The sequence below is a fragment of the Salvelinus sp. IW2-2015 genome, linkage group LG7, assembly GCF_002910315.2.
Source record: "Salvelinus sp. IW2-2015 linkage group LG7, ASM291031v2, whole genome shotgun sequence".
Taxonomy (NCBI): domain Eukaryota; kingdom Metazoa; phylum Chordata; class Actinopteri; order Salmoniformes; family Salmonidae; genus Salvelinus; species Salvelinus sp. IW2-2015.
In genome coordinates, this window is record NC_036847.1 from 9,147,850 (window position 1) to 9,173,578 (window position 25,729).

At 42.1% G+C, this 25,729-nt stretch overlaps 1 protein-coding gene across 1 annotated transcript in view; it reads right to left on the reverse strand.

Moving 5' to 3' along the window:
- espn (espin) overlaps nt 1-25,729 on the reverse strand; it is a 104,913-nt gene that overhangs the window by 46,217 nt on the left and 32,967 nt on the right. Inside the window, 2 exon segments of the mRNA XM_070444414.1 lie at nt 16,391-16,671; nt 19,191-19,440. Coding sequence (XP_070300515.1) covers nt 16,391-16,671; nt 19,191-19,440 — 531 coding nt within the window.

Here is a 25,729-nt window from a genome sequence, read left to right on the forward strand (position 1 = left end):
CTCCAGCGTGCCAGTGGCCATCAAAGGTGAGCATTTGCCTACTGAAGTCGGTTACGATGCCGAACTGCAGTCAGGTCTAGACTCTGGTGAGGACGATGAGCATGCAGCTGAGTTTCCCTGAGATGGTTTCTGAAAGTTTGTACATAAATTCTTTGGTTGTGCAAACAGTTTCATCAGCTGTCCAGGTGGCTGGTTTCAGACGATCCCACAGCTGAGGAAGCCAGATGTGGAGGTCCTGGGCTTGCGTGGTTGCATGTGGTCTGCGGTTGTGAGGCCGGTTGGACGTACTGTCAAATTCTCTAAAACGATGCTGGAGGCGGCTTATGGTAGAGAAATTAACATTAAATTCTCTGGCAACAGCTCTGGAGTCAGCATGCTAGTTGAACGCTCCCTCAAAACTGGAGACATCTGTGGCATTGTGTTGTGTGACAAAACTGCCCATTTTAGAGTGGCCTTTTATTGCGTCGTGTGGGCGAGCGTTTTGCTGATGTCAATGTTGTGAACAGAGTGCCCCCTGGTGGTGGTGGGGTTATGGAATGGGCAGGAATAAGCTACGGATAACAACCAAAATGGCATTTTATCGATGGCCATTTGAATGCACACAGATACCGTGACGAGATCCTGAGGCCCATTGTCGTGCCATTAATTCGCCGCCATAACCTSATGTTTYAGCATGATAATGCACAGCCCCATGTTGCAAGGATCTGTACACAATTCCTGGAAGCTGAAACTGTCCCAGTTCTTCCATGGCCTGCATACTCAGACATGGCACCCATTGAGCACGTTTGGGATGCTCTGGATTGAAGTGTACGACAGTGTGTTCCAGTTTCCGCCAATATCCAGCAACTTCGCACAGCCAGTGAAGAGGAGTGGGACAACATTCCACAGGCCACAATCAACAGCCTGATCAACTCTACGCGAAGGAGATGTGTTGCACTGCATGAGGCAAATGGTGGTCACACCAGATACTGACTGGTTTTCTGATCTACTCCTCTACTTTTTTTTAAAGGTATCTGTGACCAACAGATGCATATCTGTATTACCAGTCATGTGAAATCCATAGAATAGGGCCTAATGAAACTCAGTAAAATCTGTGAAATTGTTACATGATAATGATTATTGATAGACCTCTTACTAAATATATTCACTGTTGCTTTCAAAGTCATCCAAAGGGTAGATTTAACAGAGCAAATGAAATGTAACCATACTTTATAAGTCACACAGTATATCACCAATGATACTATTTAGGCCTATATAGCATTTGCAAAGTCATCAACTGTTATTGTTTACATTTAACCCAGGGTTCAACTAAAAATATACAATACATATAGGSCTAGGAATTCAAGCTTTGGTCGATTTGAAATGTAACTTCCAAGTTACTCATTAATACGTTGGATCCACATCTATCTCAACCAAACATCTAACTTAAAGAAAACGATTAAATCAAATCAAACTTAAATGAAATTAAATGTATTTAAAGTTAGGTTAGATTAACTCCTATTCTTAAACATACATTTTTAGTTGAGATAGAGACGTAAATCCAATATATCAATTATTAATTTGTAGACAAACTGGATATTGAATTGTTTTTAGTTGTCAACGCAACCAAATATCAAAGTGCAATTAAAGTTTGATTTAGTCCTATTCTTCAACTTTGATTCTTGGTTGAGATAGAGACGTAAATCCAACATATTCATTATTAACTTGTAGACAAACTGGAATTTGTTGACAACCACACACAATTCAATATCAATTTTGTAATACAGTAAATAGCCTATCGACAAGTTAACAAATTATATGTTGGATTCATGTCTCCAACTAAACCAAAAATGTAAGTTAAAGAATAGGAATAAATCTAACTTATTTAAAGTGCACTTAAAGTTTGATTTGATTGAGCCACGGCTCAGATGAAACTATGATGTGTTGTCAACCAAACAATTCAATCATCTTTTTCTAATACAGTATCCTAACTTTAAGGCTATCTTGCAAACTAATGTAACTGTATTTATTTAMCCTTAAARTGAGTAACACATCCATGGCCACTGAGGTAAGCCTACTGTAACTAAAAATGTCTTCTTATGTAATCATAGAAAGCATGCATGTTCAAGATAGCACGCAAAGGTTGCAGGTCCTTGGAGATCTTCACGATTGCTGTAATCTGTGCCGAATCTTGAACAGCATTGATCACTTGCACCATGTACGTTTAGTGTAATCTCAACTGGCATCCAGGTCATTTGGTTGTGCTATTAGAAACAAAATATCTGACATTGTATTCCCATTTGACCTTTGTTGTGCTTTTAAATGGTTGAAAGTAGGGCCAGTACAATACCAGTATCTCAATATTTTTTACACGGCAAAAATGAAAACACAAAGCAGACCAAACTCTTTGGTCCTTTAAAAACATGCTGTATGTAAAATATGGTGTGCTATAGCTTGGAAAATAAATGCATGTGACTCTGGATGACAACATAATGATGTTTGTTTTCAACATTAGGGCTGTATTCCTAAAGAACTTAAATCCGCTTCTTGTTTTGTTGCCTTGCCACGATACTAACGAGTATCACGATACTGGTATCGTCCCGGCCCTAGTTGAAAGCGCAGATAACACATTTAGATGACAACTAAACCAAAAATACAGTTTTCTATTGGAATTCGGCTGTTCTTTTAAATGGTTGAAAGCATACTTATAACACATTGGGAATTCAACAAACTTATAGCTGTCTTTTTGAGTGGATAAATAAAGGTTGAAATCTCACTGATCTACATCAACCAAATATTACCCAAATTTCACCATTGAAATGATGAAAGTGTGCCCAGTGGGATGGCTCCTTCATCTCCGGGGTTCTCACTTTCCCATTCCGAGCTCTCTAGGCCACTTGTTGAGGAGAAAGTTCATTGGACCCCTGACACAATAGACCCATGTTTCAAAGATAGCTAGGACCTTAGAAGATACTGCTGTAGTCCAAGGTTGGGGACAATCCCAGTGGGCAAAAACTGGTTGAATCAACTTTGTTTCCACGTCATTTCAACTTCAAAAAAACAAACAACGTGACAACATTGAATCAACATGGAAAACTGAATGGATTTGCCAAAAGTCATCAACCTAAGGGCGTTTAGTCTTTTTTTCACCCAACCTTTAACCCAAATCATATGACATGGTGACATTTGTTGTTGATTTCACGGTTAGTTGACAACTCAACCAAATGAGAATCAAAACTAGACATTGAACTGACGTCTGTACCCAGTGGGATTTTATTTCAATTCCGTAAGTAAATATGAGTTGATCCCAAACCTCTTCTTCAATATRTTTTAATCTTGTGTACTAAACACCAATGGAGTGCTTTTCCACCTACGTCTTTTTTGGGGGGGAATTTACCTAATGCAAAGTATTGCATTACGACTATTTGCATTGAGTGCATTGCTTGACTAAGAAAAGCTGGGATGTGTGGGCCTTTTCTTTCCTTTCCATCTCCTCAACTCAGTTAAGTATGGCCAGGCTTACTCCGTGAGATTGAACAGCCCGAGTGTGTGCTTTTTTAAAGAATTCATGCTCACAAAAACACATGAAATAGTTGTACTCTACGAAATACCACCCAGCAACCAAGCAGTAGAACGAGGGGAAAACGATTTCTTATTTTGGGCTCTGTACTTATCACTATAGATAGACAAGTATATTGTTTATAGTCCACAGAGTATAACCAATCAATCAGATACAGGATTATACTATATTCATAGAAAGTGAATAAAGTGAGAAGGCGGTTGATTTCATTCGAAGCTATCGGGTCAACGTCCTCATTTCAGACACTCACTTTGCCTGTCAAATCGCACAAAAACAAGAGCATCACAACCGGCAAATGTCGACATTTACATTTGAATCGCATTCATTTCGTTTTCGAGAGGTACCGCGGCACAACCTAGAGACATCCAACAGATGTCTAAAATCCTAGACAATGTACACACAGGCAGAAATAATTGACAGTGATCCCCAAAGGCTGTGACGTCACTCTTTCCCTTTATATTGTCCTGTTGTTTATTTTATATTTTCTTGTCCTATGTGGCATTATGGGTGTATTTACATTGTTGACTTACGTCTGCTGTCAGAGACAAGGTCCCAGAGCAGCACTTAGCCAATTGTGTACGTGTGTGTAATGTGAGTAGGGAAATCCACAGGTGGTTTAATGGTCATCCTCTGAGGGATTGAGGGACATCATAATAGGTAGCAGACCCGTGTACAAAGTCTTAAGACCACCACCCCTACTCCACCATAACCACCCTTAACCCCAACACCTCCCATCACACTGATGTCTGGCTGTTGGATAGACACCGCGATCTGTGTTCATTTAGCGCGCGATCTGTGTTTTCTTCTTACTTTACTGTTGAACGGGTCAATGTGGTCGCGCTGTGGGATACATCTCATTTGCATGGACCACTACTAAAATCAGAAACATACATTACATTTGCATGGACGACTACTAAAATCAGAAACATACATTACATTTGCATGGACGACTACTAAAATCAGAAACATACATCTACGGTTGGTTGTGCATGGTTGGAGAAGCAATGAGCGTTCAAGTGTCCGTTCATACTTTGTCAATAATTCAGTAGCTCATATGAAAGATATGAGCAAGTACATCATACATATGAAGTATGTTTCAGTGAGGGGATCATTGCATGAAAAAGCCTCCACTTATTAAAAAAAAAGAGACATTGTGCAACATAAGACTGGTCCTTAATAAAACAACCTCTAATTTGATTTGATAAAGTGATAGGGGTCTGAGACATATTTTTGCAAAGTCATATCTGTCTGGCTTGTTAGCTTCCTTTTCCATCTAGCCAACTAGGAATGACAAATCTACAACCCCCTCAGAACCTATGCAGTGTAATCAGTGTTTCCCTTGTGATTTCTTTCCATTTAAAATGTTTTACCATCCTGAAAATTATGGGAGTAGCGGCAACGATTTACCAACAGTGGCCCTGGGGAAACACTGGTACTGTATGTTCCCCATATGCAAAGATGCCATACAACACAACCATTCATACAAAGAGCACATCCTCCCTCCCTTACAAAGCAACTGCTAATACCCACGCAGGTCGGTATAAACCAAGAGATTGCTCGTAATAACACTTCAAATGCAACAGTTCCCCTTTAAGACGGCCAAGTCACTCACAGAAAAAGCTGTGGTCACTTTCAGGCTTACCGTAGTTTCAGTTCTTTCCCCTCAGTAGTACTTTTGGTCTTGACAGATCCGACCCAGAAGCTCAGAGGTGCACTGAGAGCAGCAGTCACCACATTTCCAGATCTCCTCGTCCCCCTGCGCTCTACTGTGTCACTCTACCTGGCCCTCTCACTTTACCCACAGGCCCTCATTAATAAGGCACACCTACAGCGACCCGTGACATCAGCGCTTCAGGCCGCCGACCAACCAACCACAGCGCGGCACACGCCCGGATGAGCTCTTATGCAAAGTACGGAGCAGTAAAGGGCCCAGGCAGTGCGGGCACAACCCTCATGGCTGCCCACACTCAAATCTCCCAGGGTTTATGGATTAGAAGAATTCCTGCTGGCTCCATTTTGATTAGCTATGAAAGGCCAGACAACACCTTCTTTGCTACTGTTATAATTGTATAGCGAGCCGATCCTATAAAAAACGTCAGTCATAATACATAAGTCTGAGTCTAAGTGGCCAATGTACAAAAACATCACCTGTCACAAAACAAAAACACTGAATGGGGGGGTTGAATTCAAGCAAACCTGCACTGCGAAAACCTGTACTGTAGGGAACAAAAACTACATAGCACCAGCAAAGCACAAAATGGCCCCTCTGAGTTTTGTTTGATTGTACTTAGAATGGGAATCTGCAGTTGCTACATCCATTTTTGGACTTTTTTGGATAAATTAATGATATACAGTACAAGTCAAAAGTTTGGACACACCTACTCATTCCAGGGTTTTTCTTTATTTTTACTATTTTCTACATTGTAGAATAATAGTGAAGACATCAAAACTATGAAATAACATGAAATAACAATCAAAACATATTTTATATTTGGGATTCTTCAAAGTAGCCACCCTTTGCCTTGATGACAGCTTTGCACACTTGGCATTCTCTCAACCAGCTTCATGAGGTAGTCACCTGGAATGCATTTCAATTAACAGGTGTGCCTTTTTAAAAGTTCATTTGTGGAATTTCTTTCCTTCTTAATGCATTTGAGCCAATCAGTTGTGTTGTGACAAGGTAGGGGTGGTACACAGAAGATAGCCCTATTTGGTAAAAGACCAAGTCCATATTATGGCAAGAATAGCTCAAATAAGCAAAGCGAAACAGTCCATCATTACTTTAAGACATGAAGGTCAGTCAATCAGAAACATTTCAAGAACTTTGAAAGTTTCTTCAAGTGCAGTCACAAAAACCTTCAAGCGCTATGATGAAACTGGCTCTCATGAGGACCACCACAGGAAAGGAAGACCCAGAGTTACCTCTGCTGCAGAGAATAAGTTAAGTGTTAACTGCACCTCAGATTGCAGTCCAAATAAATGCTTCAGAGTTCAAGTAACAGACACATCTGAACATCAACTTTTCAGAGGAGACTGCGTGAATCAGACCTTCATGGTCGAATTGCTGCAAAGAAACCACTACTAAAAGGACACCAATAAGAAGAAGCGACTGGCTCGGGCTAAACACACGAGCAATGGACATTAGACCAGTGGAAAACTGTCCTTTGGTCTGATCAGTACAAATTTGAGATTGTTGGTTCCAACCGCCGTGTTCTTGTGAGATGAGGAGTAGGTGATTGGTTGATCTACGCATTTGTGGATCCCACCGTGAAGCATGGAGGAGGAGGTGTCATGTTTGGGGGTGCTTTGCTGGTGACACTGTCTGTGATTTATTTAAAATTCAAGGCACACTTAACCAGCATGGCTACCACAGCATTCTGCAGCAAAACACAATCCCATATGGTTTGCGCTTAGTGGGACTATCATTTGTTTTTCAACAGGAAAATGACCCAACACACTTTCAGAATGTGTAAGGGCTATTTGACCACAAAGGAGAGGGATGGAGTGCTGCATCAGATAACCTGACCACAATCACCCAACCTCAACCCATTGAGATGGTTTGGGATGAGTTGGACCGCAGAGTGAAGGAAAAAGCAGCCAACAAGTGCTCAGCATATGTGGGAACTCCTTCAAGACTGCTGGAAAAGCATTCCAGGTTAAGCTAGTTGAAAGAATGCCAAGAGTGTGCAAAGCTGTCATCAAGGCAAAGGGTGGCTWCTTTGAAGAATCTAAAATAAATTAAATGTTGATTTGTTTAACACTTTCTTGGTTACTACATGATTCCATATGTGTTATTTCATCATTTTGATGTCTTCACAATTGTTCTACAATGTAGAAAACTGTCAAAATAAATAAAACCCTTGAATGACTAGGTGTGTCCAAACTTTTGACTGGTACTGTATACCAATTGATTCTTATAGAATGTACAGTTGAAGTCRRWAGTTTACATACACTTAGGTTGGAGTCATTAAAACTTGTTTTCAACCACTCCACAAATTTCTTGTTAACAAACTATAGTTTTGGCAAGTCGGTTAGGACATCTACTTTGTGCATGACWTAAGTAATGTTTCCAACAATTGTTTCCAGACAGATTATTTCACTTATAATTCACTGTATCACAAATCCAGTGGGTCAGARGTTTACATACACTATGTCGACTGTGCCTTTTAACAGCTTGGAAAATTCCAGAAAATGGCTTTAGAAGCTTCTGATAGGCTAATTGACATCATTTGAGTCAATTGGAGGTGTACCTGTGGATGTATTTCAAGGCCTACCTTCAAACTCAGTGCCTCTTTGCTTGACAAGTCTGATTCATCCTTGGGAGCAATTTCCAAACGCCTGAAGGTACCACGTTCATCTGTACAAACAATAGTACGCAAGTATAAACACCATGGGACCACGCAGCCGTCATACCGCTCAAGAAGGAGACGCATTCTGTCTCCAGAGATGAACGTACTTTGGTGCGAAAAGTGCAAATCAATCCCAGAACAACAGCAAAGGACCTTGTGGAGATGTTGGAGAAAACAGGTACAAAAGTATCTATATCCACAGTAAAACGAGTCCTATGTCGACATAACCTGAAAGGCCGCTCAGCAAGGACGAAGCCACTGCTCCAAAACCGCCATAAAAATGCCAGACTATGGTTTGCAACTGCACATGGGGACAAAGATCATACTTTTTGAAGAAATGTCCTCTGGTCTGATGAAACAAAAATTKAACTGTTTGGCCATAATGACCATCGTTATGTTTGGAGGAGAAAGAGGGAGGCTTGCAAGCCGAAGAACACCATCCCAACCGTCAAGCACGGGGGTGGCAGCATCATGTTGTGGGGGTGCTTTGCTGCAGGAGGGACGGGTGCACTTCACAAAATAGATGACATCATGAGGGAGGAAAATGATGTGGATATACTGAAGCAACATCTCAAGACATCAGTCAGGAAGTCAAAGTTTGGTTGCAAATGGGTCTTCCAAATGGAAAATGACCCCAAGCATACTTCCAAAGTTGTGGCAAAATGGCGTAAGGACAACAAAGTCAAGGTATTGGACTGGCCATCACAAAGCCCTGACCTCAATCTYATAGAAAATTTGTGGGCAGAAATGAAAAAGCGTGTGCGAGCAAGGAGGTCTACAAAACTGACTCCGTTACACCAGATCTGTCACGAGGAATGGGCCAAAATTCACCCAACTTATTGTGGGAAGCTTGTGTAAGGCTACCCGAAACGTTTGACCCAAGTTAAACAATTTAAAGGCAATGCTACCAAATACTAATTGAGTGTATGTAAACTTCTGACCCACTGGGAATGTGATGAAAGAAATAAAAGCTGAAATAAATCATTCTCTCTACTATTTTTCTGACATTTCACATTCTTAAAATAAAGTGGTGAAATTAATTGACCTAAGACAGGGAATTTTTACTAGGATTAAATGTCAGGAATTGTGAAAAACTGAGTTTAAATGTATTTGGCTAAGGTGTATGTAAACTTCCGACTTCAACTGTAGCTTATAGATAAATGCCTCATGAGCTTAAACTGTCAAACCCCATCAGAACACAAAATATTAGCTTGTTTTAACTCCATTGTTTGTAAACATAAACCATGTATAGCCTCAAAACATGCTTGAATCTAATTTGTATATACTGGATAGTCAGTCCTTGCATCCTTAGCTATGTCTATGAATTTGAGAGTGGTTACATTTCTCCAGCCCAATCCCTMAGYYTTTTAGCCCAATCCCTCAGCTTTTAACCAAGAAGCGGGTGTTTCAACAAAAGACTGCTGCTTTAACGTAACTTCTGGGAAGTGAAGATAAGTCCATGGGTGCTGATAGGTAGATAAACAATTTACCAGGATAGTGTTACCCTGCTTTGCCGTTTCTATGGCATGCCGGGCAGATTGTTTTCACTGTGTCTATGGTCTCTCTCTCCTCTCTCCTGTGTGTGTGTGTGTTTAATTGTTAATGAAGGCGCACACAGGGCTCATCACCTGGGTACCGTGAAAGGGGGAGGGGAGCTCATTAAGAAGACCCTCCCTCCTGGGCCGAACGGCACACACTCAGACCATGGCAACTGACCACACCATGGAGACATGCCATGACAACAATATTGTTATGTTGTTACAGTATGTAAATTGGACTGGGGTATTTACCAGTAACTCAGTCATCAAACACCTGTAAGTCTAAACCATGTTTCATTCTCTATCATTCAGGGGACACTTATTACAGAGATGTGACTTGGTAACCTATAACGGTCACCTTTAAAATAGATTGTGTTTTATGGCAAATTGAACATCTGTCAGTGCCAGTGGTGCAGTTTAAGATGATTACATATTATGAGCATGGCCTTATTTCCATTACTGCATATTGGATAACYGTCATTGGGGTGGCAGGGTAGCCTAGTGGTTAGAGTGTTGGGCTAGTAACCGAAAGGTTGCAAGTTCAAATCCCYGAGCTGACAAGGTACAAATCTGTCGCTCTGCCCCTGAACAAAGCAGTTAACCCACTGTTCCTAGGCCGTCATTGAAAATAAGAATTTGTTCTTAACTGACTTGCCTAGTTAAATAAAGGTACAAATTAAAAAAATAAATTCCATTCATCCAGCTCAATGTAACATCAACAGGTTTAGGCAACTACATGACTACTACACTCAACATTTCCCTTTACCCACCATGAGGTTGCTACAACCTAACCTATGAATGAAAGCTTGCAACGTAGGTGCACAGGTTGAGACAAATTTAAGTAATCAAGGTGACAGACAGTGACATATTCAATTCCYACCGCCTTGCACACTCTTGCCTGCATCTAGCTGATCTAGGGTGCAATCATTAGTCCAACAGTTGCAAACGAGAGTTTCTACTGGACAAATTCAGATATGTTTATCCCTGTTTTGTTCAAGAAACGTTTTTCAACAGAATCGGCTGAATGAATACCCCTGATCACACGCAAACACAGTTCACTTTCATAGCAGCCACATACAAACAGCATGAGCCCTTTGGTCATTGGATAATTCCTTCTCACATCTCCTCTCACCTGTTCCCTTTGCTTGTAGACTTCAGTGCACAACACATCCGCTGTCTGTGACCAGAAAAAAAAAACTTTCCAAGCCAAAATCTTCATATCATTACCGCTAACCACTACACACAGCCTACATCGTTGTCACCATATTAGCTAACGTCATAGTCAACATAGTTCTATTAGCTAGTCAGCAAGCAGTTTAGCAGTTCAACTGGTGGGCCCTGATGGCAATAAATTAATCAAACCAAAAGCTTACCTTGACTTGGAAGAGTTTCAGTGTTGGATAGCCACAGCCAGCTAGCTAACATTGCATCCCCCTCTGTTTGAACCGAGTGTTTGTGTAGGCTAAACTAACTAACTGCATTCGCTAGCTAACTGAAAAWAATACAACATATAGCTCTCTCTCCCTCTCTCTCGCTTCTCCTTAATTTTTATAGAAATGTATTGGTTCAAAACTGTTCAACTATTGTCTTTCACTCTCGTTGTGTCAACTACACCACATTTTATGCACTGCAGTGCTAGCTAGCTATATCTTATGCTTTCAGTACTAGATTAATTATCTGATCCTACACCATGGTACCACTATACAGAGTGCTGTTGAGGCTACTGTAGACCTTTGGTGACACGTGAATATACAGTACGAGTCAAACGTTTGGACACCTACTCATTCAAGGGGTTTCTTTTATTTGTACTATTTTCTACACTGTAGAATAATAGTTCAAAACTATGAAATAACACATATGGAATCATGTAGTAACCAAAAAAGTGTTAAACAAATCCAAATATATTTTACATTTTAGATTCATCAAAGTAGCCACCATTTGAAAAACAAATTATAGTCCCACTAAGCGCAAACCAGATGGGATGGCATATCGCTGCAAAATGCTGTGGTAGCCATGCTGGTTAAGTGTGCCTTGAATTMTAAATAAATCACAGACCGTGTCACCAGCAAAGCACCACCACACCTCCTCCTCCATGCTTCACGGTGGGAACCACACATACGGAGATCATCCGTTCACCTAATCTGTGTCTCAAAAAGACACGGCGGTTGGGACCAAAAATCACAAATTTGGACTCTGGACAGATTTCCACTGGTCTAATGTCCATTGCTCGTGTTTCTTGGCCCAAGCAAGTCTCTTCTTATTATTGGTGTCCTTTAGTAGTGGTTTCTTTGCAGCAATTCTACCATGAAGGTCTGATTCACGCAGTCTCCTCTGAACAGTTGATGTTGAGATGTGTCTGTTACTTGAACTCTGTGAAGCCTTTACTTGGGCTGCAATCTGAGGTGCAGTTAACTCTAATGAATGCATCCTCTGCAGCAGAGGTAATTAAAAATAAAGTACATTACAATGATATATTTTAGTTTATGGGGACTGAATTCTAAGTTAGGGCTACCAAGCTTGCTAGGACAGACCAGATACAACTTAAATTATCACTGAGGGTTGAAGTGAGAGGTGTCAAAGCCTTTGAGTCCAACAAATGGCAGGAGTCTCTCACAGCCTACCCAACCAAAACCCAGATGCCTTTGAAGCCCCCTCCCGCTGTTCAGAGACTGGCATTTTCTACAAGAAATCTACCTCCAGAAATAACAGCTTCTCCCAAGTGGGTGTGACACCTACTCCCGTTGCCTGCTGCACTGCTGCTTGGGCTCCACCTGGCGATCTGTTTCCCATCTGCCCTGGCCTGTCTCCCCCTGTCTGGTACAGGTACCCTCACCACACTCCCCCCTCTCTCCCAAGCTTTGGCTCACCTCCAGCACACACACACTGTTGGGGCGAGTGACTCTGAACTTACAATGGCTAGCCCCAAGTCGTCATATATATATWTTTTTTCTCATGCATTTTGCTATTTCCTATAAGAACTTTCTTGTTTACCCAACCGTGGGACAGACTGTTTGTTCCCACACTCGGGACTCTGACTCTACTGGCTACACAGACTTTTGGTCTCCCATCCTATTCTAACCACCTCTCGCCGGCTTTGTATTCATGTTACCTGATGAAATTGCTGTACAATATGATCTTGTTGCCATCTGATGCACATTCAATTGTCATAAATCAACACTCCAGAGCTCTCCCTGTCCTCTGCCGTGCCTTGATTGTATTACTGCTGATGTTATCTGGAAATGTGCATGTACACCCTGGCCCATCTACTTTTGCTAGCCCCAATTCTGACTTGTGCTCTGATATCTGCTTCACTGATTTCTGCTCTCGTAAAAGCCTGGGTTTTCTGCACGTTAACACTAGAAGCTTATTACCTAAAATGGATCAATTGAAAGTGTGGGTTCACAGCTCCAATCCAGATGTGTTGGTCATTACTGAGACGTGGTTAAGGAAGAGTGTTTTGAATAATGATGTTAACCTCTCTARRGTATGTGGGACGGTAGAGTCCCACCTCGTCAACAGCCAGTGAAACTGCAGGGCGCCAAATTCAAAACAACAGAAATCCCATAATTTAAATTCCTCAAACATACAAGTATTTTACACCATTKTAAAGMTACACTTRTTGTAAATCCRGCCAAAGTGTCCGATTTCAAAAAGRTTTTACGAYGAAAGCACACCAAACGATTATGTTAGGTATGAGCCAAGTCACAGAAAAAGACAGCCATTTTTCCAGCYAAAGAGAGSAGTAACAAAAAGCAGAAATAGAGATAAAATTAATCACTAACCTTTGATGATCTTCATCAGATGACACTCATAGGACTTCATGTTACACAATACATGTATGTTTTGTTCGGTAATCATCTCCCACCCCTTCTAATGTGACTAGCCATGATGCTCCTCCCTCTTTTCCCCCTACCCCGCTAAACAGTTTCTCCCTGCAGGCGGTCACTGAGTCCGAGGTGCTAAAGGAGCTCCTTAAACTTGACCTCCAAAAAACATCTGGGTCAGATGGTTTAGACCCTTTCTTCTTTAAGAGCTTTTAAGAATCCTCCCCTTTAAAAAAAAATTCACCTAAAATTCACCCAAATCTAAATGCCTGTAGCTCAGGACCTGAAGCAAGGATATGCATATTCTTGATACCATTCCAAAGGAAGCACTTTGAAGTCTGTGGAAATGTGAAATTAATGTAGTTGAATATAACACATTAAATCTGGTAAAATATAATACCATCATCTTTGAAATGCAAGAGAAAGGCCATAATGTATTATTCCAGCTCAGGCGCAATTTAGATTTTGGCCACTAGATGGCAGCAGTGTATGTTCAAMGTTTTAGACTGATCCAATGAACCATTGCAYTTTTGTTCAAAATTGCCCAAATGTGCCTAATTGGTTTATTAATACATTTTCAAGTTCAKAACTGTGCACTCTCCTCAAACAATAGCATAGTATTATTTCACTGTAATAGCTACTGTAAATTGGACAGTGTAGTTAGATTAACAAGAATTAAAGCTTTCTGCCAATATTAGATATGTCTATGACCTGGGCAATTTTCTTGTTACTTACAACYTCATGCTAATTGCATTAGCCTATGTTAGCTCAACCGTCCCGCGGGGGACCCACCGATCCTATTTTTATTGACTTGGACAAAGCTTTTGATACGGTAGACCATTCTTAACTGACTTGCCTAGTTAAATAAAGGTTAAATAAAAATWAAATAACTCTAGGTCTTCCTTTCCTGTGGTGGTCCTCATGAGAGCCAGTTTCATCATAGCGCTTGATGGTTCTTGAAATTTTCCGCATTGACTGACCTTAACTGACCCATGTCATAAAGTAATGATGGACTGTCATTTCTCTTTGCTTATTTGAGCTGTTCTTGCCATAATATGGACTTGGTCTTTTACCAAATAGGGCTATCTTCTGTATACCACCCCTACCTTGTCACGACACAACTGATTGGCTCAAACGCATTAAGGAAAGAAATTCCACAAATGAACTTTTAACAAGGCACACCTGTTAATTGAAATGCATTCCAGGTGACTACCTCATGAAGCTGGTTGAGAGAATGCCAAGAGTGTGCAAAGCTGTCATCAAGGCAAAGGGTGGCTTGTTTAACACTTTTTTGGTTACTACATGTATTCCATATGTGTTATTTCATAGTTTTGAGGTCTTCACTATTATTCTACAATGTAGAAAATAGTAAAAATAAAGAAAAACCCTGGGATGAGTAGGTGAGTCCAAACTGTTGACTGGTACTGTATTTAGCGTAACTTTAATGTTTCACTATTTTTATGAAATTTACTGAGGTAGATGGTCCTCCCCTTCCTCCTCTGAGGAGCCTCCACTGACATCTGTGGACCAAAAAAACTCCCATGTGTCAGAGTCTGGCGTAGTGGTTATCCCCCAAGACCCTGGACCTATACTCCTGGCAACGTGGGTACGAATCCCATCTCAGCCATTCCTCTTGGTCTCCCTCTGTATCGTTCTCTCCTCTACATTCTCATAAAAAAGGAAAAAATATATATTTAAATTGTTGTTTTATTTAAATCGGCCATGATATAAGCTTAGTAGTGGGAGGGAAGTTGTTTTGATCTATGAAGCCCACTCACAATGTGGCCAGAGTAATTAGTGGAATTAACGTTGGGCCCATCACTCTGCTCATCAAGAGGTGCCAATGGGGAGGGCCGGCTCGTAATGAGGATCCTCGTTAGTACAATAACAATAGTGTGGACTGGAGAATCCCTTTTCTTGTCTGCCTTCGCGCTGGGAACAGGGGACGTTGTTACACTGACTGGCCAAGTGATTAGTGGTCGGCGCGACAGGGAAAATGGCGCCTCGACTCCCTGCAACCTAAACACCTCGCTCTGCTAGCCGCTTAACTATCCAGAAACGTCTTTTCAGTCCCCATTTTGAAACGTCTAATGTGGAGCAAACAGTATCTGCAGGGGGTCACTGTTTCTATGTTGTAGCTACTGATTTCATAAACTGAGAATGCAACCACTAACACTCACAACCTGCTGTTTTTAAGGGCCTGTCCACCCCTATTCTAGAAAGCAACTTCAAGCTAAGACAACTGCGGGCCCCGTTATAAAATCAGCTTGTGGGCTAGCCACCAGTTTAAGACCCGTAAACAAGCAGATACAGGAGATGGACAGTAATAAACACATCTGTACAGCCATTAAATCCTGCATACACAATTGCCTTTGTCAATAGAAGTCTCTGTGCGTTCCCTCTCCTAATGGTTAAGGTTATGATATAGGGAAGGGTAAGCTGGTCCTATATTTTATCTGAACTGTATCTGAGCTTGTTCTTATGGGGGGCTAATAGTGGGGTCTGTTTGATCAGCTTACTGCTCGTTAATTGAGATAAGACTGCTGAAGAGGGTTCAATCACGCAATCACACCAACTGAGTCCACTAGGCTAGGGCTTCCAACCACTCCATTGGCTCCCTGTCCAGCCATCTTGTGGCATAATGAGTCTTGGATATTGCTGTCCTATGCTATTTCACGCTAGAATATTAGCCACAAGGCTTTTAGAGGATTTCACTGATCACTGGACTGGTCATCAGGATAATGACAAGCTGGAAAGCCTGGCATTGATAGGCCACCCTCTGTGAGGACTTGGCCATCTGTCACCAGCATCCAGAGAGAACAAATGGGGCAACCATTTTTAGACTGGGGGCTCAATGGCATCAAATGGTTAGGTTGAGAGGAAATCAATCTCCTTAATTCCTGGATACTGCATGCTCTGTTTTCTCAATGGACACAGAAGATGTAGTCTTGAAAAAGGCTCATTAATTAATGTGAAGGACTGCATGTACAAGTGACTTGATAGTGTGACACATCTCTACTCCAGGGATTCGTTAACAAAAAAACAACAGGACTGTGGCCCTTGAGGAACCATAGTCGTGACCTTCTGCTTTTCACCAGTAAAAGAAGAGAGAAAGCTCACCTCATTCTCCACATGCCTCAGGTTGCTCTTCACCTTCAAGTAGATCTCGGCGTCTGAGTCCTCGGGGGGCTGGGGTGGCGGGTAGCCAGGGGGTGGAGGTAGTTGGGAGGGGCAGTCAGGGGGGGGGGGTGGTGGAAAGGCTGGCGGGGGTGGGGGAGGCTGCTGAGTGGTGGCGTTGGTGGCGGGGTCCTTGCTGTTGGAAACTCCACCCCCTACGTCTGGGTTCAGCATGTCCATGTAGGTCTGCATGTCATTGATGGTCGACTCTGTTGGCCCCCCACCTGTGACAAGGACACGGTGGGTCAGTGGTGAGATTTCTGCCACAAAATGGCTGATGTGGCCATGGAAATATAATTAATTGTACGGACATCCCCATTCAAGTCGATGGGTGGATATTTCTATGGACATACAGTGGCTTGCGAAAGTATTCACCCCCCTTGGCATTTTTCCTATTTTGTTGCCTTACAACCTGGAATTAAAATATATATTTTTTTTGGGGGGGGGGGGGTGTATCATTTGATTTACACAACATGCCTACCACTTTGAAGATGCAAAATATTTTTTCTAGTGAAACAAACAAGAAATAAGACACACAAAAAACAGAAAACTTGAGCGTGCATAACTATTCACCTCACCCAAAGTCAATACTTTGTAGAGCCACCTTTTACAGCAATTACAGCTGCAAGTCTCTTGGGGTATGTCTCTATAAGCTTGGCACATCTAGCCACTGTGATTTTTGCCCATTCTTCAGGGCAAAACTGCTCTAGCTCCTTCAAGTTGAATGGGTTCCGCTGGTGTTCAGCAATCTTTAAGTCATACCACAGATTCTCAATTGGATTGAGGTCTGGGCTTYGACTAGGCCATTCCAAGACATTTAAATGTTTCCCCTTAAACCACTCAAGTGTTGCTTTAGTAGTATGCTTATGGTCATTGTCCTGCTGGAAGGTAAACCTCTGTCCCWGTCTCAAATCTCTGGAAGACTGAAACAGGTTTCCCTCAAGAATTTCCCTGTATTTAGCGTCATCCACCATTCCTTCAATTCTGATCAGTTTCCCAGTCCSTGCTGATGAAAATCATCCCCACAGATGRTGTTCTCGGGGTGATGAGAGGTGTTGAGTTTGCGTCAGACATAGCGTTTTCCTTGATGTCCAAAATGCAAAATTCTTGTCTCATCTGACCAGAGTACCTACTTCCATATTTTTGGGGAGTCTCCCATATGCCTTTTGGCGAACACCAAATGTGTTTGCTTATTTTTTTCTTTAAGCAATGGCTTTTTTCTTGCCACTCTTCCGTAAAGCCCAGCTCTGTGGAGTGTACGGCTTAAAGTGGTCCTATGGACAGATACTCCAATCTCTGCTGTGGAGCTTTGCAGCTCCTTCAGGGTTATCTTTGGTCTCTTGTTGCCTCTCTGATTAATGCCCTCCTTGCCTGGTCTGTGAGTTTTGATGGGCGGCCCTCTCTTGGCAGGTGTGTTGTGGTGCCATATTCTTTCAATTTTTTAATAATGGATTTAATGGTGCTCCGTGGGATGTTCAAAGTTTCTGATATTTTTTTATAACCCAACCTTGATCTGTACTTCTCCACAACGTTGTTCCTGACCTGTTTGGAGAGCTCCTTGGTCTTYATGGTGCCACTTGCTTGGTGGTGTTGCAGACTCTAGGGCCTTTCAGAACAAGTGTATATATACTGAGATCATGTGACAGATCATGTGACACTTAGATTGCACACAGGTGGACTTTATTTAACTAATAATGTGACTTCTGATGGTAATTGGTTGCACCAGATCTTATCTAGGGGCTTCATAGCAAAGGGGGTGAATACATATGCACACACCACTTTTCCGTTAMATTTTTTAGAATATTTTGAAACAAGTTATTTTTTTCATTTCACTGCACCAATTTGGACTATTTTGTGTATGTCCATTTCATGAAATAAAAATAAAAATCCAWTTAAATTACAGGTTGTAATGCATCAAAATAGGAAAAACGCCATGGGGGGATGAATACTTTTTCAAGGCACTGTAGCATCACCCAGGTGGGGTATTACACAATATAGATGATGCAAGTTTCATCTACATAATATGTAAAGTGCTTTAAGCACCTGGAAAAGCGCTAAATAATCCATTCTATTATTATGTTATGACCTACGTTTTTCAAACAATCAACTAATCAGTCTTCAGTCTGAACCTTCATTATTTAAAAACAGGTGTGCAGGGGTAGAACAAAAGCCTGCACCCCCAATAGCTCTCCGGGATTGCATTTGCAGACCCTTGTTCTGGAGAGCGTGCAGTGTTTTGGAATTTGGTTGATTCACAGACAGATTATTTATCCTATCTGCCACTAGAGGGTACTACTTGTATAAAGCGCTGCCGTGGCACCACACAAAAGGAATGCAAACTGTTACATGGAATTTGTTCCAGTCAGATGAGCGGTTGAAGTTCCCACCATTGTTATGATAATAGAGTGCAGGGTGCATTACCCAAGCAAATATGTCATGTCATGTTTGGGGGGGACACACACACTCTAAAGTTGGCTAAAGCACATAAAATCATACAAAGAGTGTATTCAATAGTGTATTCAATGGTGTATTTGGCACAATTGCCTTGCCATAGCATGACATAGACTTTTTCTYCCTGTGAAATCTGAACTATTATCTTCATCAGGGTTCAACTTCAGGAAGTGAMTTTAAATAGTGCAAGTGTTTGTGTGTGCACGTGCATGCGTGTGTGTTTATGTGCGCGCATGYGTTTTGGCATGTTTAAGTGCCTCCATGTGTGACAAAGCGTGTGTTTGTGACTGACCAGCCGGGGCTCGCGACGATGGGGGCGAGCCGCTCCTTTTCCCTCCTGTGCTGGACTGACTGGAGTTGGCCGAGTCGTAATTGGACAGAGTGCTGGAGGGCGAGCCCATGTCGAAGKGGGCGGGTTGCTGGGCCTGCCCCGACCCCGCCGGGGGCATGGTGTTGTTGGGGGACGACAAACCTGAGTCAGGCTGTTTGTTGTACTCCAGGTCAGCCGATGGGTCTCTGGAAAGCACGCGGTGCTCCACACTCTGGAGAAAGACAACCACAATGAGGGGTTAACGAAACATGGTCAACCAAGAACCTGGGGTACAGCACCGCTAACCTAGCATGGGACTGAAAATGAACATTTCCTGAAGAAAATGTGTGTGCTTGCTTGTCTTGAAGTAACTGGTGTTCAGTGAGGTCACGTTCAACGTTTCGAATGTTATATATCAAAAATAATTACACAAAGCCTTCTGGAAACACCGTACAATGGTTGTGCAAACATTTTTGTGCACATCTTCAATATCAGTATCAGTTGTATAACAACCAAACGTTGTGTCAAATGTGTTTAACAACCAGAGTGTGTACAGGGTCTTTAACACTCCTTAATTAACAGGCCCCAGGTCAGTAGTCACAACAACACCACAAGAAATTACAGATGATCATCTTTAGGTGCTGACTTCTAGCTGGCACGAGCCACACAATTTAGAATCTAATGCAGCTTGAGACTGCCACTTTAAAAGTCTCGACCGCACTGACTGTCCGTAATCTGTCACCTCAACGCCAAGGTAAGGTTGAGGTGACATTGAATGACAATCAGTTAGGTACTACAGTTCATTGAGGAGGTGTCGGAGGGCTGCAGGTGGATGTGCCTGCTGTGTTTGATGAGCTGTGCAATCAATCAACCCATTTCTGCTCTCACTAGTTGATCCAGGAACCCAGYGAAGCTTTACCCTGGTCCCAGATCTGTTGTTAAGCCAACTACTATGTTTGTCAATGTTTGACATGACAAGGAGTTGGCTATGCAGCATGCACATATCTTGGACTGCAGCTCCTATGTGTAAAGCATCTCAGTCAGAGTAGGAGTACCAATCCAAGATCAGTATCGGCATTTGTATAATAATGAATATGATTACAAGGACAAGGGTGACATGATCCTAGATCATTATTATTCTTAAATGTAGAAATTTGTAAAAAKAAAGAAAAACCTGGAATTAGTAGGTGTAACCAAACTTTTGACTGTATATATACAGTACCAGTCAAAAGTTTGGACTCACTTACTCAAAGGTTTGTCWTTATTTTTACATTTATTTTTACATTTTTCTACATTGTAGAATAATAGTGAAGACATCAAAACTATGAAATAACACATATGGAATCATGTAGTAACCAAAAAAAAGTCTTAAATCAAAATATATTTTAGATTCTTCAAAGAAGCCATCCTTTGCCTTGATGACAGCTTTGCACACTCTTGGTATTCTCTCAACCAGCTTCAACTGGAATGATTTCCCCAACAGTCTTGAAGGARTATGCTGMGCACTTGTTGGCTGCTTTTCCTTCACTCTGATGTYCAACTCATCCCAAACCATCTCAATTGGGTTGAGATCGGGTGATTGTGGAGGCCAGGTCATTTGATACAGCACTCCATCACTCTCCTTATTGGTCAAATAGCTCTTACACAGCCTGGAGGTGTGTTGGGTCATTGTCCTGTTGAAAAACAAATGATAGTCCCACTAAGCGCAAACAAGATGGGATGGCGTATCATTGGAGAATGCTGTGGTAGCCATGCTGGTTAAGTGTGCCTCGAATTCTAAATWAATCACCAGCAGTGTCAACAGCAAAGCACCCCCAAACATCACACCTCCTCTTCCATGATTCATGGTGGGAACCACACATGCGGAGATCATCCGTTCACCTACTCTACATCTCACAAAGACACGGCGGTTGGAACCAAAAATCTCAAATTTGGACTCATCAGACCAAAAGGACAGATTTCTATCGGTCTAATGTCCATTGTTCATGTTTCCTGGCCATAGCAAGTCTCTTCTTCTTAATGGTGTCCTTTAGTAGCGGTTTCTTTGCAGCAATTAGACCATGAAGCCCTGATTCACAACAATTCGCAACAAAGTATCCTTCACTCATGCTGCCAAACATACCCTTGTAAAACTGACTATCCTACCGATCCTTGAATTCGGCGATGTAATTTACAAAATAGCCTCCAACACTCTACTCAGCAAATTGGATGCAGTCTATAACAGTGCCATCCGTTTTCTCACCAAAGCCCCATACTGTCACGCCCTGACCGTAGAGAGCTTTTTATGTCTCTATTTTGGTTTGGTCAGGGTGTGATTTGGGTGGGCATTCTATGTTCCTTTTTCTATGRTTTGTATTTCTGTGTGTTTGGCCGGGTGTGGTTCTCAATCAGAGGCAGCTGTCTATCGTTGTCTCTGATTGAGAACCATACTTCGGTTGCCTTTTCCCACCTGTAGGTGTGGGTAGTTGTCTATGTGTAGTTGCCTGTCAGCACTCATTTTTGTATAGCTTGTTTAGTGTTCGTTCTTTGAAATAAAGAAGTATGTATGCATCCCAAGCTGCACCTTGGTCTCCTCACTACGAMGAACGTGACACATACACAGATGAAGTCGGGAAGTTTACATACACCTTAGCCAAATACATTTAAAGTCAGATTCACAATTCCTGACATTTAATCCTAGTAAAAATTCCCTGTCTTAGGTCAATTAGGATCACCACTTTATATTAAGAATGTGAAATGTCAGAAAAATAGTAGAGAATTATTTATTTCAGCTTTTCTTTCTTTCATCACATTCCCAGTGGATCAGAAGTTTACCTACACTCAATTAGCATTTGGTAGTATTGCATTAAATTGTTTAAACTTGGGTGAAACGTTTCGGGTAGCCTTCCACAAGCTTCCCACAATAAGTTGGGTGAATTTTGGCCCATTCCTCTTGACAGACCTGGTGTAACTGAGTCAGGTTGTTAGGCCTCCTTGCTCGCACACACTTTTTCAGTTCTGCCCACAATTTTCTATGGGATTGAGGTCAGGGCTTTGTGATGGCACTCCAATACCTTGACTTTGTTGTCCTTAAGCCTTTTGCCACAACTTTGTAAGTATGCTTGGGGTCATTGTCCAGTTGGAAGACCCATTTGCAACCAAGCTTTAACTCCTGACTGATGTCTTGAGATGTTGCTTCAATATATCCACATCATTTTCCTCCCTCACGATGCCATCAATTTTGTGAAATGCACCAGGCCCTCCTGCAGCAAAGCACCCCCACAACATGATGCTGCCACCCCGTGCTTCACGGTTGGGATGGTGTTCTTCGCCTTGCAAGCCTCCCCCTTTTTCCGCCAAACATAAAGATGGTCATTATGGCCAAACAGTTCTATATTGTTTCATCAGACCAGAGGATATTTCTCCAAAAAGTACAATCTTTGTTCCCAGGTGCAGTTGCAAACCGTAGTCTGGCTTTTCTATGGCGGTTTTGGAGCAGTGGCTTCTTCCTTGCTGAGCGGCCTTTCAGGTTATGTCGATATATGACTCGTTTTACTGTGGATATAGATACTTTTGTACCCGTTTCCTCCAGCAACTTCACAAGGTCCTTTGCTGCTGTTCTGGGATTGATTTGCGCACCAAAGTACGTTCATCTCTAGGAGAAGGAACGCGTCTCCTTCCTGAGCGGTATGACAGCTGCGTGGTCCCATGGTGTTATACTTGCGTACTATTGTTTGTACAGATGAATGTGGTACATTCAGGCGTTTGGAAATTGCTCCCAAGGATGAACCAGACTTGTGGAGGTCTACAATTTTTTTTCTGAGGTCTTGGCTGATTTATTTTTATTTTCCCATGATGTCAAGCAAAGAGGTACTGAGTTTGAAGGTAGGCCTTGAAATACATCCACAGGTACTCAAATGATGTCAATTAGCCTATCAGAAGCTTCTAAAGCCATGACATCATTTTCTGGAATTTTCCAAGCTGTTTAAGGCACAGTCAACTTAGTGTATGTAAACTTCTGACCTACTGGAATTGTGGTACAGTGAGTTATAAGTGAAATAATCTGTCTGTAAACAATTGTTAGAAAAATTACTTGTGTCATGCACAAAGTAGATGTCCTAACCGACTTGCCAAATCTATAGTTTGTTAACAAGACATTTGTGGAATGGTTGAAAAACAAGTTTTAATGACTCCAACCTAAGTGTATGTAAACTTCTGCCTCAACTGTAATACCTGCCACTGCAACCTGTATGCTCTCGTTGGCTGGCCCTCGCTTCATATCCGTCGCCAAACCCACTGGCTCCAGGTCATCTATAAGTCTTTGCTAGGTAAAGCCCGCCTTATCTAAGCTCACTGGTCCCCATAGCAGCACCCACCCGTAACACGCGCTCCAGCAGATATTTCACTGGTCACCCCCAAAGCCAACTCCTCCTTTGGCCGCCTTTCTTCAAGTTCTCTGCTGCCAGTGACGGATCGAATTGCAAAAATCACTGAAGCTGGAGACTTCTATCTCCCTTACTAACTTTAAGCATCAGCTGTTAGAGCAGCTTACCGATCATTGCACCTGTACATAGCCCATCTGTAAATAGCCCACCCAACTACCTCATCCCATATTTTTATAATTTTTATGCTCCTTTCCACCCCAGTATCTCTACTTGCACATTCATCTTCTGCACATCTATCACTCCAGTGTTTAATTGCTAAATTGTAATTATGTCGCCACTATGGCCTATTTATTGCTTTACCTCCCTAATCTTACTACATTTGCGCACACTGTATATACGCTTTTCTATTGTGCTATTAACCGTATGTTTGTTTATCTCATGTGTAACTCTGTGTTGTTGTTTGTGTCGCACTGCTTTGCTTTATCTTGGCCAGGTCGCAGTTGTAAATGAGAACTTGTTCTATACTGGCCTACCTGGTTAAATAAAGGTGAAAATAATAATAATAATAATAATAATTTCACGCATTCTCCTCTGAACAGTTGATGTTGAGAAGTGTCTGTTACTTGAACTCTATGGAGCATAAATTTGGGGTGCAATCTGAGGTGCAGTCTTCCTTTCCTGTAGTGGTCCTCATGAGAGCCAGTTTCATCTTAGTGCTTGATGGGTTTTTGCGACTGCACTTGGGGAAATTTTCAAAGTTCTTGAAATGTTCTGTATTGACTGACCTTCATGTCTTAAAGTAATTATGGACTGTCATTTCTCTTTGCTTATTTGAGCTGTTCTTGCCGTAATATGGACTTGGTCTTTTACGAAATAGGACTATCTTCTGTATACCAACCCTACAAATGATTGGCTCAAATTAATTAAGGAGGAAAGAAATTCACAAAATTAACTTTTAACAAGGCACAACTGTTTAATCAAATGCATTCCAGATGACTACCTCATGAAGCTGGATGAGAGAATGCCAAGAGTGTGCAAAGCTGTCATCAAGGCAAAGGGTGGCTACTGTGAAGAAACTCAAATATAAAATATATTTTGATTTGTTTAACAGTTTTTTGGTTACTACATGATTCCATATGTGTCTCGAAATTGAGCTCAGGTGCATCCTGTTTCCATTGATCATCTTTGAGATGTATCTACAACTTGATTGGAGTCCACCTGTGGTAAATTCAATTGATTGGCATGATTTGGAAAGGCACACACCTGTCTATATAAGGTCCCACAGTTGACAGTGCATGTCAGAGCAAAAACCAAACCATGAGGTCGAAGGAATTGTCTGTAGAGCGCCGAGACAGGATTGTGTTCAAGGGCACGGATCTGGGGAAGGGTACCAAAAAATGTCTGCAGCATTGAAGGTCCCCAAGAACACAGTGGCCTCCATCATTCTTAAATGGAAGGAGTTTGGAACCACCAAGACTCTTCCTTAAGCTGGCTGCCCGGCCAAACTGAGCAATCGGGGAGAAGGGCCTTGGTCAGGGAGGTGACCAAGAACCCGATGGTAACTATGATAGAGCTCAATCTCTTCCTCTGTGGAGATGGGAGAACCTTCCAGAAGGACAACCATCTCTGCAGCACTCCACCAATCAGGCCTTTATGGTAGAGTTGCCAGATGGAAGCCACTCCTCAGTAAAAGGCACATGACATCTGCTTGGAGTTTGCCAAAATGCACCTAAAGTCCTCTCAGACAATGAGAAAGAAGATTCTCTGGTCTGATGAAACCAAGATTGAACTTTCTGGCCTGAATGCCAAGCGTCATGTCTGGAGGAAACCAGGGGCCGCTCTTCACCTGGCCAATACCATCCCTACAGTGAAGCATGGCTGTGGCAGCATAATGCAGTGGAGATGTTTTTCAGCGGCAGGGACTGGGAGACTAGTCAAGATCGAGGGAAAGATGACGGAGCAAAGTACAGAGATCCTTGATAAAAACCTGCTCCAGCGCGCTCAGGACCTCAGACTGGGGCGAAGTTTCAACTTCCAACAGGACAACGACCCTAACCACACAGCCAAAACAACACAGCAGAGACTTCGGCACAAGTCTCTGAATGTCCTTGAGTGGCCCAGCCAGAGCCCGGACTTGAACCCGATCGAACATCGCTG